This window comes from Emys orbicularis, chromosome 1 (genome assembly GCF_028017835.1).
Source record: "Emys orbicularis isolate rEmyOrb1 chromosome 1, rEmyOrb1.hap1, whole genome shotgun sequence".
NCBI classification, from domain to species: domain Eukaryota; kingdom Metazoa; phylum Chordata; order Testudines; family Emydidae; genus Emys; species Emys orbicularis.
The window spans coordinates 342,935,678-342,951,101 of record NC_088683.1 but is presented as its reverse complement, the minus strand read 5'-3'; the positions used below and the strand labels follow the sequence as shown (position 1 = coordinate 342,951,101).

The following is a 15,424-nucleotide window of genomic DNA, read 5'->3' as shown; positions in this document are numbered from 1 at the left end:
CTGCATTTAACCTTTGAATTTAAAGGAATACAAGCTACACAAACTGAAGAAGAAAAAGAAGATAGCAGTATAGTCAAAGAAAGATACATATCCATATACTTGGGCCTTGATTCAATATGGCACTGAACCACATGCCTCACTGATTTCAGTGAGAATATTGCTGAATCAGGACTTTAATTACCAATATACTACATCCAACTTTCAACCATGCACATTTATGGTTCCTACCAGGCCCTGTCCAGTTTGAGCTGCCTCCATAATTGCAGCTATTGTATAAACGCTAAGGATGTGTAATATAAAAAAAAAATCTTATTTCTCTGCCTGCTCTTGTGTGGTTGCTGCTGGCCATCATAGGTCATGTTTCATCTTTATTTATCTTCTAAGCTTTTCTGGATCCAAACACTGTACTTAGCAGAAGCATGGGTTCCCAGTCACGGTTACTGCCATCAGAGTGAGATGTTTTCCTTGGCAGATGGCACCAGATAGAGTACATGGATCATGATCTCATCTCATCTAGGACCAGGTTCTGGAAGGCACTGAGCATTCTCCAGTCCCATTGACTTCAGTGAGAATAAAGGGCACTAAACAGGATGCAGGACTGGTCTGTGTATAACAAGTAAATAACAAACATTTATAAGAAATCGAGATCTACCTATACTGGGACTTTGTCTTAATGACAAATTTTGGAACAGACCTTTATCAAGGAACCAAGGATGCTCAAAATAGATCCAGGGAATGGCCCAAGTTGCAATGGACGGAGAAGGAAAACAGGAGAACATGCAGTAGTGCTGGTTATTTCTAACATTGTATTCTACTGTTGGTCACTTATTTCTCCAGTGGTTTTTCATTATCAACTTGATTCCAGTCACTATATAGTCCCTGTTGCGATGACTGCATGGAGCCTAACATTCTAACTGAAGGCAACAGTGATAAGGCATTTTCCACATCTGCTTTCTAGTCTCTTAACTTGATTACATTTTGGCTTTTGAAGAATTGAGTTGAACAGTCTTTTTTGCTGGTGCCAGAAATTAAGTCGCTTTTCTTAAATCCTTTCTTTAAAGATATTAAATTTTAAACTAGATGACTGAATGGCATTTTGAAATGAAAAAAAAAAAAAAACCACATCTGACTCACTTTAATTTAACTGTAGCACTGTATGCTGTCTGCACCAGACCATATTCTCTTGAAGGGAACTTGAAAAGGCAAAGCTACACTAATTCAGTATCTCATATTGATGGCTTTCATGCTGCTGTGTGCTAGTTCAGCCAAGTATTTCTGTGGATACAGACAGCTTTCATAAATCTAGTCCAGTGGTTCCCAAACTTTTCAGTCCTGCAACCCCTCTATCACGTATATAATTACTGCATGACCCACTGGTGTGATAAATTACGCTAAAAGGAGAGGCCATGTAGAGCAGGGCTTTCCCCCCACAGGGTAGGGAGGGTGTCGCAGGAGAGAAAGTCAAGTATTATATACTAGGAATTTCCCTTGCTTTTCTTTCATTTTACTTTTGTTACTCTGCCTCCTCTGTGGTTTCTCTCCCCCACTTTACATGGCCCTTCCCTGTCCCAGGCACAGCACAGAGGAGATGAGATGCTTTAAATTAACCCACAGTAGTTACTCTCTAGGCTGGATTGTCTTCCTTGTGTTGTTTTTTTCCTCTTACCACTCTGCAAAAATAACCCATCCCACTTCCTGCTTCACCAGCCTGGAGGTTTTTGGCCCATACTGTTTTCTTCCTGGAACATAAAAGCTAAGTTCATTGATTACATACTTCTCTTTCCTGATTATATATGCCTTTTAAATTACAAAACTTAAAAATATGACTAACTTGCTCGTATCCTCCCTAAAGAACCAAATGGCAACCCAAAAAATGCCTGAAATTCATTGGTTGAGAACCACAATCTAGCCTTTGTAATAGCTCAAGTAGTCAGATATGGTCACTTATGCTACGCATTTTCCCCTATATTTCAAATTGTGTATAATCCTTGGAATCACCACCAACAAACTATGTTGTCTGTCCATCATCCGTGTGGAGTATCTCAGAACAATCAGACTGCGATGAAGCTTAGAAACTTCACACCAGCATGGAAAAAATTATAGAGAACCTATAGCTCAGTTAGCCCTGCCTCCCTATACCTGCAGCCCATGACAGGCTTGGAGGGAGAAGAAAAGCAGAGAACCTGCCTCAGTTCAGGGCTGACTGGTGAAGAGGCAGGAGATAGCTGCCTCCCTGCCTGAGGGGAGCGTCACTAGGAGCCTGACGGCCAGGACAGCCACTGGGGAAGAAGCACTGTGTCCCTGACCAAGGGAGACTGCTGACGAGACCGAGAAGCGCCCAGCATCTGAGTGAACTGGGTGATTGAACTATAGAGATCAATCTATAGTTTGATGGGTTAGGTCCCACCACACTTACAGCTGCCTGCCCAGAAGAAGCTGAGGGCACGGCAAGAAGCTGCCCAAGGTCCAGAAGAGGGCAGTACTTGCAGGGCCGGCTCCAGGGCTTTTGCCGCCCCAAGCAGAGGGAAAAAAAGAAGCCACGATCGCGATCGGCAGCAGCTCAACCACGCCGCTTTCTTCTTCGGCGGCAATTCGGCGGCAGGTCCTTCCCTCGGAGAGGGACGGAGGGACCCACCACCGAATTGCCGCCGAAGAGCCCGACATGCCGTCCCTTCCCCTTGGCCGCCCCAAGCACCTGCTTGCTAAGCTGGTGCCTGGAGCCGGCCCTGACTACTTGAGTCGAGTCCTACAAACTGTTAAAGGACATGCCCCAAACTTAAAGGACAGCGATAGGAAGTAGCCCAGGGCAATGAACTTAGACTCTCTGCCAGGAGGTCCCTGTTTGGAGGTTGTTTGCACAGGGCCCTGGGCAAGGACCCAGTGGAGTGAGGACCCGGGTCTGCCTACCACATCACCTTAAGGACTGAGGCACCTCAGCCAGGGAAACAAGGGGCTGGAAGTCAAGCATGCCAACCACTAGGCCGCCTGGCCTTCCAAGCACCCTGTTACACAGACTTTGCACCAAGCTGCAGGATACTGTCCAATTCCAATTTAAAATAGCCACTGCACTTTTTATATGATTTGACTTAAGAAATACAAACACAAGCAGATTCCAGCTAATCAGATAAGGAATGATTTGGCTTCTGTAACCAGTAAGAATTAAGCTTGTACTAGATTCTTCAAAAGCATTTTTTAAATATTTAAATTCTTACATTTTGTTTTTCCTCTTCAGAAAACTGCACTGAAGTATCCTGATAAGAATGTGGTAACTGTCCCTCCCGTCTCTTTTTAATTATCAGTTTAAATTAAGAGCCAGACTTGGCAGTTGCTTTGTTTCTGTTTCAGAGACAAATTGCTCACCAATTTTCCCAAATACAAATAAAGCACAGTTAGAGAAACAGAGACATTTATTTGCTATAATATATTTATCAATGTTTCCCTTTCTCACAAAAGACATCTCACAAGTGCTCCTGTTACAAAATAAGTCTCTTACAGTGAGGCAAAACATAAAATAATAGAGTATGATAGGAAAAATAGCACTGAATTTTAGGTGCATGACTATCCACTCTATTACTGAATTACAGAGATAGAAGAACAGATCCTCAGCTAGCATAAACCTGCATAGCCCACCTCTAGCCCATGGACTGTAGCCTATTTACACCCCAGGGACTTTCCCTTTGACCACCTTCAGTGAACCTTATTCAAAAGAAGCCACATGCCACTTAAGTGTCTACCCTGACTCTTTGCTTCATCTCTGCCCACCTACAGAGAGAAATGGAAAGATAATCCAGTGTGCATACACAGAAATACTGGGGATAAAGACCCACCATTTATTTGGAGAATATGGGCCTCCATATTTTGGCCAAGAATTGAATGGTTATGTAGTCTTATCCCTACTGTCTCAGTCCTAGGGATGGTCCTTCCAAAAATACAGTGAGTCACCCTGACTATGGCAGATGCTTTTCCCACAGCAACAGAGAAAACCAGCATCAAGCATCCCTCTCTTCCAGCTGACGCAAGAGAGTGCATACCACTTGGGAGTTGGTAGTTCAAAAGTCCTTTTCTTGTAAAGCATTCTGACACCACTGTGATTACAGCACAAGTGAGACAGTGATGAACACACAAAGGACAACATATTACTTCATGATGTAATATTCTCATGTCCTTAAAATGTCTCTTCCTTGATAACAGTTTTCCCCTCAGAGTCTTCAAATCCCTTTCAGAATGATTGTTAAGAGTGGATGTTTGATTTTAAACACTCTGTTTATCAGATCCAAGCAATGTTACTGAGCCGTTTCTTTAAAAGAATTTCTCCATATGTGGGGGTGCTCCTGACAGTATCCAGTCGGGCCATTCTGGGGTGGATAATTAAGACTCTTTGGATCCAGTAACTATGCATATGTTCTGAATGTCTCCCCTCGGTTTTGGGACACCATTTTTCAATGAACATTCAAAGAGATTATTTAGTGTGGAAGTGCCCTATGCTAGGCAAAATACAATTCTAATTGTACATGTTATTTTGACCTGTATTGTAAAATCATCTAAAGTACATTTTGTAACAAAACTGCAGCTCAACTATGCTTACTCCAGAGCAGGGCCGGCTCCAGCTTTTTTGCCCGAGAGGGACTGAGGGACCCGCCGCCGAATTGCTGCCGAAGACTTGGACGTGCCGCCCCCTTCCATGGGCCACCCCAAGCACCAGCTTGCTGCGCTGGTGCCTGGAGCCGGCCAGAGAAAGAGTAAAGAACCTAAATCAACTAAATTCTGATACATACAGCAGATTTAATTTACAAGACTAGTATTTTAGTTAAAGATTTAAAATACAAAACTAGAATTCTACTGGTACATAAATACTCTGCGTTAATACTGCTCCGTCAATAAAGAGATGATTTATATGGAAAAACAATTTATCTTTTAAATGGGAGCATTAAAGTGCTTTGAATCCCAGGACAGCTAAGAAACTTAATAACTAAAACCCTGATCTTGCAAAGTATGCAAACAGGACTACTCATATTTGTAAAGTTACTAATGTGAGTAAGGGTTTGCAGGTTTGAGGCTTAACATAGTAATACTGACCTACAACAAAAATAAGATTAATTATTCCAGCATAATTGCACCTAGTGCTGTGGCATTACTACCATTTTCAAGTTGTTTGGCATATCCAAACAGCACTGTTTAAGATTATTTTTATGGGCTTTTAGTTTATTTGAGACATACAGACAGCTAGTGCAGTATCTATTGAATATTATGGTCCTGGTGAAATATGTGTATCAACATTGTATGTTAAGTTATAAATTTAAACTGTATAACATTGCAATAACATGTTCCAGAATAAGAAAGGCAGACCCAAACCAGTTTTTCAGAGACAAAGACACGTGTCTCGGATTGCCAGTGTATCAACAAAGTCAAGTGGGCTATTACTTACTTAAGTTTTCTCGAGCAATGGGAAGATGTGAATGAGAAATTTACATTTAATTACAGGGCCAGGTCAGACCTTATGTCCACAAGAGACAACTTGTCACCTGCACCCCAGCAGGAGGTAATTCTGAAAGAGGGGAGAGTGGTATAAGAATGAGAGACAGTGGCCTCGAATTTACCTCTCTCCTCCATCTCTGCTCATGACATCATCGACTCTCAAAGAACTGAACTAAGGGGGAAGAGGCCCAGGCTGAAAGGAGACCCAGCCTGTGAAATTTACTGCAGCATACGGTGAGACAAAACTTTTGTTTTTAAATTCACTTAGCTTGTTAAGTTAGGTATTAGCTTGCATTTCACTCTTTTATTTTCTTCTGTAACCAATCCTGACTTTTATGCATCGTCACTTATAATCACTTAAAATCTGTCTTTCTGTACTTAATAAAATTATCTTATTGTTTTACCTTAACCAGTGTGTTTGGATTAAAGTGTGAGGGAAACTCCATTTGGGGTAGCAAGACTGGTGCATATATCATTTTCCTTTGATGAAATGATGGACTTTCTCTAAGCTTGTACTGTTCAGAAGGGTACTGAGCAGCACAAGACACACATTTCTCAGAGAACAAGGCTGGGACTAAGAATTCACCGGTGTCACCCTTTATGTAACTCATGAGTGACTGGTCAGCATGCTCATGTATTTAGCTGGGTGTGAATTTGCATGCTAAAGACTGTGTGAGCAGGCCAGGAGTGGATGTTCTGACCGCAAAGCAGTGTAAAAGGTACCCCAGACTAGAGAATTAAGGAGACTAGCTGTTCAACAGTCCAGATTGTACCCTGGGGAATGTCACAATTTGCATATTTAAATTTACAATAATCTAATAGTAAATATTAAACAGACAAGATGTGCCTTTTGCCTAGTGGCTACACCAAGGGATAGGGATCACATGATCTCGATTCTGTTGCCATCTCTGACACTCGCTATGGGGCAGTAGCGTAGCTAGTGGGGTGCAGGGGAAGCAGCTGCTTCCCCTCAGCACATTTTCAAAAAGCGGCCTGCCGGCTGGCGCTAAACTCCTGCAGTCAAGCGGGGGAGGAGGGGCGGCGCCGGGCAAAGGAAGTGGAAAGCGGCGGCGCTAGCAACTGCAGCAGCGGGGCTGGTACCGGGAGCAGCATGGAGCGGCCGCGAGAGGTGGGTGCGGGCGGTCCGGCTCCCCCTGCCTGGGGCTCCCCTCGCCCGCCGCGGGGCGTGGGCTCCTCCTCTGCAGCACTGCCCGCTGCAGGGCTGGGGCTCTCCCGGGGCTCTGCCCTGCACGCGCCCAGCACCCCCGGGGCTGCTCCTGCCTCCCCGGGCTGGCCCCAGATCCCCTCCCCCGGGGGGTTGGGGTCCTGCTGCGGCTTGCGCCCCTCTGCCTCCACCGCGGGGCAGGCAGCCCCAGGGGGTTGAGGCCATGCCACCCCTTCCCTAAGCTTCCCCCTCCAGCAGCCCCCGCACTGCCCTGCCGGGCCTGTTCAGCCCTCAGCCCCACCGGGTCCTGCCCTGCCTCATGCAACCCACCCCTACCGTAGGGCGGCCCGGCCCGGGAGGACTGGGGGAGCCGCAGCAAAGCCCCGCCCAGAGCTGGTGCAGGAGACGAGCCTGGCTCTCAGCCCAGGCTCCGGCATCAGCCTGCAGCAGGGAGCGGAGCCACCCCCCCGCCAGCTCGGCTCAGCCCAGCCCCGCTCTTAAAGGGACACGGACCCCACCGCGGCTCGTCCCAGCCCGGAGCACGTGGGGGTGTCACCCCACCCCCCACCTGGGGGGCCCGGTGAGGGGGGTGCTCGGCATCGTAGCAGCGCAGAGGGGAGGCCAGCGCGGAGTGGACCCCATGAGGGCGGGGGGGGGGCGGAGCGGCCAGAGGAGGAGCTAAGGGGGGCGTGGCCAGAGGAGGGGCCAAGGGGGGGCGCCTTTTTTATGTTTGCTCCCCCTGCTCTTAGAACCTGGCTACGCCACTGCTATGGGGCCTTGGACAAGTCACTTCATCTTTCTGTACCACATCACTGAAATGGGAAAAAATACCTATTACAAACCTCAAGCATGAGATGAGGGTTAATTAAGAACCGTGAGATCTTCGGAGGGAAGGTATTATTTGCAATATTACCTTTGGGAATATGACATGGGAGCATCCTCACAAGTCCAACATTTTGGGGTTGGAACTCAATGTAATGTTGATAACTGGATTGAAGTCGGAGAAAGAATTAAAGTCCATCTATTTAGGTGTTGGTAATGACTTGGGAGTTTACACAGGGCAGTAAGTGCAGGGTGTAATAAGGAAAAGTGAATTTGATAAAGAATTATCAACAACCTAGCCTGAGGCTTCACTACACTTCTGCAGAAGATTAATATAGCAGGCAAGGAATGTAGTACAGCCAATAACTAAAATAGTGTATCAGCTACATAAAGTAATGCACTGCGCTCCCACCCATTTACCTAGAGTTCTTGGTTTTGCAGAAACTTGATAGTGTAAGAAAGGAGAACACGACCCTGTCAGGTACTGCTTCTTATTGTGCTTGGAAAGTGTTCAAAACATGTCCATTAACGATATGGTAACTGTTGGCTTTGGAGGTCGACATGGGAGCCTGAATTGGAAGATATATCCTCCTGAGAATTCTCCCCTCTTTTATTTTGCACATCTTGTCAAATGCCTTCAGAGAACTGAAAGACACTAATGCAGTAGATGTACACTGATCCAGAGATGCCCCAACTGTACATTAAGATGATGTCATGTTACCTGTTAAATGTCTATCCCTGACAAATCCAGTCTGGTCTTAAAAACACCAGAACAGAGAGTTAAGCTAGCAGGTTTTGGGTTTTTTTGTTTTTAAAACGGATAATGCTAAGCTGCCAAAAGAGTTTTTGACAATGAGTGGCTTTTATCTCAAAGCCACAGTTCTAATAAGCTCCTCTGCATCAGTCTCAAAATCCAAAACAATGACATTTTAAAATGATAATTCACGTTTTTTTCCTCTTCTAAATCCTGGAATTGGTTAGCTGCTGCCTAATATGATTCCAAAGCCTCTGTCTTTTTGTATACAAAATACCACTCCACCTTTTACTGCAAAACAGTGATATCCAAGTTCAAAAGCAGCCTTAACAGACATCTGGAAGAAACAGGCTAACTAAAAGTGAGGAGCCTTATTTTCCTACTCTGAAATTAATGTTTAAAAGTAACATAGCATTTTCTGTTCACTAAGCTAATCAGTGTACAATGCTCAACAAGAAAAAAATACTGAATTGCACAGATTTGTATTTAAAGGGACAGAAAAGCACGTTATTTTGTCTACACAATATGAATCAATTTTCTTTCTTTTTGTTGCAATTTTAAATTACAGAATCACCTTCACTTTTTTTGGGGGGGGGGGGAGGGAGCGTGTCTTAAATGACAAATACTACAGGAGCTTCTCAGTCATATGTGGTGAATATATTCCGGATTATAATACACACACACAAAATTATTAAATATTCTATTCATACTCTGTGTATTGTAAAGTTCAATCTGTACTACAATACAACCCAGTCCAGAGGCCCAGCTGTGGCAGAGTTCCAGACATAAAGACATAGTGCTTTATCCTCAGTTTTAAGTCCCATCTGCACAACAAATTCAAGGGAGCCATGTTGTTATCAAGTCTCATGAATCTTGTATTTTCACATAAGCCCTTTCTTCCTTTGGGAAAAAAGAGGATTCTGAACATGATGCTGCTGAACAAAGGTTAGTTAAATTTGCTTAGTAGCAGTATGGACAGGACATCAGATCTGCTGCAAACCTGGCATTAGCCTAGGAAATGTCATGTATCAATTAGTAAAGAAAGTGTCTGCAGAATGCCTATTTCCAAGAGGGGAGGTAAACACAGATTTTGTTTGACTGCATGTTCCAATAGCACAAGGTCACTTATATGAATGTGCAATAATCCAAATGTAAATTCTGCAATTATCTGAACTGAATGTTAAACAAAAACATCCATGTTACATTTGCAATCATCCAGAAAAACGTGTTTATTTGAATGTAATCCAATAACAGCAAATACTGAAAATACAAAAAAACCAGTGGTGAAGCACGGGAATGGGTTACCTAGGGAGGTGGTGGAATCTCCATCCTTAGAAGTTTTTAAGGCCAGGCTTGACAAAGCCCTGGCTGGGATGATTCCACTCCCTGTGGAAAGCCCTGGACACAGCTTGGGGGCCCTGGCTCAGCATGTCCCAGGGCTTCCTTCCCCCACCACAGCCCTACAAACCTGTCTGCACCCAGAGCTTTCCACAGGGGCTGCCGCAGGCCCACAGGGCTGTACAACAAAAGTTGTCCATAAGCGGCATGCTTGATTCCAATAGCTGAATCTCATTAACATTAGAGGGTCCTGTGGCACCTTTAAGACTAACAGAAGTATTGGGAGCATAAGCTTTCGTGGGTAAGAACCTCACTTCTTCAGATGCAAGTCTTCTTGCATCTGAAGAAGTGAGGTTCTTACCCACGAAAGCTTATGCTCTCAATACTTCTGTTAGTCTTAAAGGTGCCACAGGACCCTCTGTTGCTTTTTACAGATTCAGACTAACACGGCTACCCCTCTGATACTCATTAACATTAACGTCAATGGGATGGGAAAAATATTGCTATTAACTGAAAGTTAATAATGGGATTGCTCATAATCAATCACTGTATTTAGATGTGTACAGCTGAACACTTACCACACCGATGCCTTCAAAAGCAAATATGGCAGTACCAAAAAAAAGTGGATATTTCTTCCAACCAGCCACAGGGGGAAGTTTTCGAGGATCAGATATATCCTGGTGAGAAAAAACACAGCATCATCACATACCGTATATCAGCATTTCCCACACTTTTGAAAGCTGAGCACCTCTCCAGGAAAATAAACCCAATCACATCCTCCCTGCCCCCGACAACATCATCATGTGGTATTAATAGCCTGCACAGTTTAAAATGTAACCAATACCTGCTGCTCCTTGCCCACATCTCCTCCTCTCCCCAGCTAGTCCTCTGCCCACTTGCAGTTGGGAAATGCTGGTGTAGATATTTGTAATATGATAGTTAACACAACACTTTAAATGGCAGCATTGTTTACTCCTGGGGAAATTCTGCACCACTGCACAATGCAGAATTTTGCAGAAATTAATGTTCTGTTCACAGAATTTCCTTTTCCCCCCCACAGAAGTGGGCTGCAGAGATGTTGGCAGCCACAAGGGGCCACTGGACCCGGCAGAGCCTGGCTCGCAAATAGAAGACAAGGCCAGGAAGAGGGGGAGGGAACTGGAGGGTTCCCAGCACGCCCTGATAAAGGAAGGAGGCCGTGTGCAGGAAACTCCATGCAAGCCCAGAACCCAGCATCAGGCTGTTTCTCCCTCTGGATCCCTGGGACCTAGGAGGTAGGGTTGCCAGCTTTGGTTGGATGAATTCCTGGAGGTTTCATCACATGCCATTATCTTTAATTAAAGATTAATCTTTAATTCCTGGAGACTCCAGGTCAATTCTGGGGGGTTGGCAACCCTACTAGGAGGGTAGGGGGTGAGTGTCTGGGTTGGGGGGGCCCGCAGCTGGGCTCTGGGGGGGTAGGGCTCTAGGGAGGAGTGAGTGTCTGGGCTGGCAGGGTGCGTTTCTGGGCCAAGGGGGTAGGGGGCGTGAGTGTCTGGGCTGGGGGGGTGTGGCTGGGCTCTGGGGGTTAGTGGGGGTGTCTGGGCTGGGGGGTGCAGTGGCTGGGCTCAGGTGGGGAGGGTGTGAGCATCTGGAACAGGGGGTGCAGCAGCTGGCCTCTGGGGGTGGGGAGGGGTTGTGAGTGTCTGGGCCGGGGAGGGCCCCACTGCTGGCCTCTGGGGAGGAAGGGGCGTGAGTGTCTGGGCTGGGGCTGGCCCATGGCTGGTCTCTGGTGGGGGGTTGTGAGTAAATGTCCCCATGGCTGAGCTCTGGGGAGGGCAGGTAGGGGAGGGGGCAGAAAAGCTGGAACTGGGTTGCCGTACGGGTTTCTTTAACTCTCTACTCCCGAGGGAATTTTTGTGTGTGTGTGTATTGTTACAGACATACTAGCTGACAGGTATTTTGAAATATATTACCAAAATAATTGAAACTCGCATGATTTTATTGTGTTATATTGACAAATAAAATTTGCAGAATTTTGCAGAATTTTCAAATACTGTGCGCAGAATTTTTAATTTTTTGGCACAGAATTCCCCCAGGAATAGTTAGTTAGCATCCTTTGATATGAATGGGGCAGTTCACATCTCAAGGCTATTGTTTCAGTCTCTTCAAACTTGAACAGACATTCCTGCATCAGGGCTGGTCTACACTACAAAATTAGGTCAGCTTAACTATGTCCTTCAGGACTGTGAAGAATTTCACGCCCTGTGTGATGTAATTAAGGTGACCTAAACCCCAGTGTAGACACTGTTAGGTCAATGGAAGAATTCTTCCATCGCTGTGTTAAGTGTGTAAACGGCAGCTGCAGCATGGCAGCTGTGCCATTGTAGTGTTTCTAGTGTAGACGTACCCGCAGTTACACTAGCTTCATATTTTGAAGGTTTTCTTCGCAACCATAACAGCTAAAGACTTTTTTTTTTTTTTAAGTGAAAGCTGAGACTCTGGAGAATATTTAATTGTTCTGTCTTTGCCTTTGTCCCAACACAACCCTCCCACTGGTTGTCTTTCTTGCCAATCAGTGGGGGGCACACATCACACTACGGGAAATACTGCTCTACATAAAGTAGCACTTGTATTTTTCCAATATCATCTTACGCCAAAGGTAACCCCGGCAAACTCTTTTGAACTCTGGTCACAGATCTTGTGAGGTTTTTTTTTAAAAAAAAATGTGAAATTTTTGTTTTCATCCCATGATTCAGCTTGCTTTACACAAATCTCTCAAAACGCCTTTTAGTAGCATGGCAACAATTCAGTACATGCAACAATTATTCAATTGCTTAAAAGCAGAAAGTTTGCAACATGTGATCTAAATGAGAAGTCTGCAAATTTTCAGTACTGTGTTTTGGAGAATTAAGTGTTACAGTTGAAATTGCTGCCCTGTTGAACTGAAGGGACAGGCAGTGGAAAGAGAATCCCCAAAGCTGCAGGTGACATGCATGGAAGATAACTTTTTCATAATCAAGGGGCAAAAGTTCTTTAAAAAGTGTACTTTTTTATTTTACTGCCTTAATGGCAGGAGCAATTAGTAGGCATTTTCCTTTCTTTTTTAAAGTCCAATTTCCCATAAATGTCACATCCTTAAAAGGCTCTGTCTCAGGCACTTTTTAAATACCCATCACTTTAGTACTTACAGTATAAGCCATGCTGTGTGAAAGTTAGGTTAATAAATATAAATCTAATAGTCATTTGACATTACGTACAAATTCTAAAAGAGATGTCGCATCTTCACAAAACAATGGGTGAGGGGAATGTATACTCACTCGAACGATGTACTGGTAAATAATTACCAGGCTGACAGCCATGGAAATATTGGCAAGGAACGAAAGCATAGACAGGCTCTTAAGGTCACGAATGAAGACCAGAAGGATAATAAATGGCACAAAACACAGCATGTATATTCGCAAATCAACACTCCTTTTCTCAGAGGGACCACTGGTACTAGTGTCATTCATGTGTACAATCCTGTTCTCCAAAAATCCTTCATGGACCTGGAGGGAAGATGTTTTTAAAAACATCAGCAGCACTGTATTTTATGTGAATGATTACAATTGTTATACTTTTAAAATCCCAGCTATAACATTTAAAGGAGCTTAAGGAAGAGTTAGACACCCAACTCCTACTGACTTTCAATAGGAGTTGGACACTTGACTCCCCAGTTTAGTTAAAGCAACAGTCTTGTCTACACTCAAACTTGCACTAGTTTAATTAAACTGTTTTAAACTGGTGCAAACCCAGCTATCCATATTTTAATTTAAAAGTGGGATATTTCCGTTCAACTTAAACTTGTTCCCAATCAACTTAAGCTAAACTCAAAAAGCCATTCTTATACTGAGATAAGAGTCCATCCAGAGGTTTGCACTTGTTGAACAGAATTGGTTTAGATTAAACATGTACAACTCTCCTTGTAGTCAAGTCTTAAATATTCCATAGATTCAAGTCCTAGATTCCATATAATAATAACACAATTGCCCAATGTTATTCAAAAGACTAAGCATGTAAAAATTCACAATTGTTGTTGTGCACTGGAAAATATTTAACATGATCAACGGTGTTAAAATTTGTTTTATGAAAATCACTTCAATGTATGGCATGAATGCTGTGACCAAAAGCAGTGGTAGGCCAAAGCATTTGAGGTCACAGCCTGTGTCCCTCAAAACAGTAACAGTTTCAATCCATTTTCTTTAAAAGCTATAGTGGCTTTTTCCTTTAGAATGGGTGATCTCTTTTTAATCATTTTCCCACCATACTTTTCCATCCTGTACCCCCAGTATCTGATGAGGTTAGTTTGCTCACATTGCAGAAAGCCTTAAACTGGTGGACTTGAGAAAAGGAATATAAAAAAAAATGTAAAGTTATTAATTCTATATGATGTGAAAAGAAACAAGCACAACTGAGAAGTCAATGGTCTGAAACTCAAAACAACTGCAGACAATAAACTGCCTTCTAAACACCAAGAGAGACAAGGTGGATGAGGTAATATCTTTTATTGGACCATCTTCTGTTGGTGAGAGAGACAAGCTCAAAAGCTTCTCTCTCTCTCATCTACAAAAGTTGGTGCAATAAAAGATATTCCCCCACCTTGTCTCTCTAATATCTTGGGACTGATACAGCTACAACACCACTTCTAAATACCAAATCAGCCAACCACGTTACTGTAGTCACAGTCTGAGCATCTAACACAAAACTATAGCTCAGAGAATGTACTGTGAAATTAGAGCTACTCTAGTCTCACAGATAAAGCATATTTATAATAATACGTGAGCATTATGGTCCTGTTTATCTACTTCGGAGGTGTTAAAAGAATTAATTAGTCAACATTTGAACAATGCTTTTCACATGTGTACTGCTATACAAGAGCTACTTACATGTACAAAAGAAACACAGATACCACTGAGCCTCTCAACAGAAAACACTTTCAGCAGTACTTGTGAGTACCAGTGTCATGTTCCAGAGTATATGTAGTCACATTAGTACTAATACAGACAACATGATATAACAGCAGTAGTCAATGCATCGGTGCACACAGTGAAAGAAAATTCAATTTTCTATACTGTAGATGCACTGTTTTCTAGTCATAAGTGACATGGTAATCAGGTTTCTAAATTAAGCATATTAATGAAGTGCATTGCTATGTCATTGGTGAGTTTTATGGTCATCATCAAGACCCCTCATAAGAACAGCCATAATAGGTCAGATCAATGGTCAATCTACCGATTGTTTTATATCCTGTCTTCCAACAGTGGATGGTGCCAGATGCTTCACAGAGAATGATCAGAACAGGGCAATTTATCGAGTGATCCATGCCCTGCTGTCCAGTCACAGCTTCTGGCAGTCAGATGTTTAGGGACACCCAAAACATGGGTTGTGTCCCTGACAATCTTGGCTAATAGCCATTTATGGACCTATCCTCCATGAATTAATCTAATTCGTTTTTGAACCCAGTTATATTTTTGCCCTCCACAACATCCCCTGACAACAAGTAACACAGGTTGACTGTGCATTGTGTGAAGTACTTCCTTTTGTTAGTTTTAAACCTGCTGCCTATTAATTTCGTTGGGTGACCCCTGCTTCTTGTGTTATGTGAAGGGGTAAATAACACTTCCTTATTCACTTTCTCCACACCAGTCATGATTTTACAGACCTCTATCATATCCCCCCAAGATGAACAACCCTAGTCTTTTTAATCTCTGCTCGTATTGAAGCTGTTTTATATCTCAACTCATTTTTGTTTTCCTTCTCTGAACCTTTCCAATTCTGATATATCTTTTTTGAGACGGGGCTACCAAAACTTCACGTAGCATTCACGGTGTGAGAATACCAGGGACTTGTAT

General features: G+C 43.6%; 1 protein-coding gene across 1 annotated transcript in view; it reads right to left on the bottom strand.

The window, feature by feature from the left end:
- SLC36A4 (solute carrier family 36 member 4) overlaps nucleotides 1-15,424 on the bottom strand; it is a 194,388-nt gene that overhangs the window by 158,369 nt on the left and 20,595 nt on the right. The window contains exons 6-7 of the mRNA XM_065397652.1: nucleotides 12,854-13,081; nucleotides 10,133-10,231 (exon numbers count right to left, since the gene is read on the bottom strand). Coding sequence (XP_065253724.1) covers nucleotides 10,133-10,231; nucleotides 12,854-13,081 — 327 coding nt within the window. The remainder of the gene's footprint in view (nucleotides 1-10,132; nucleotides 10,232-12,853; nucleotides 13,082-15,424) is intronic.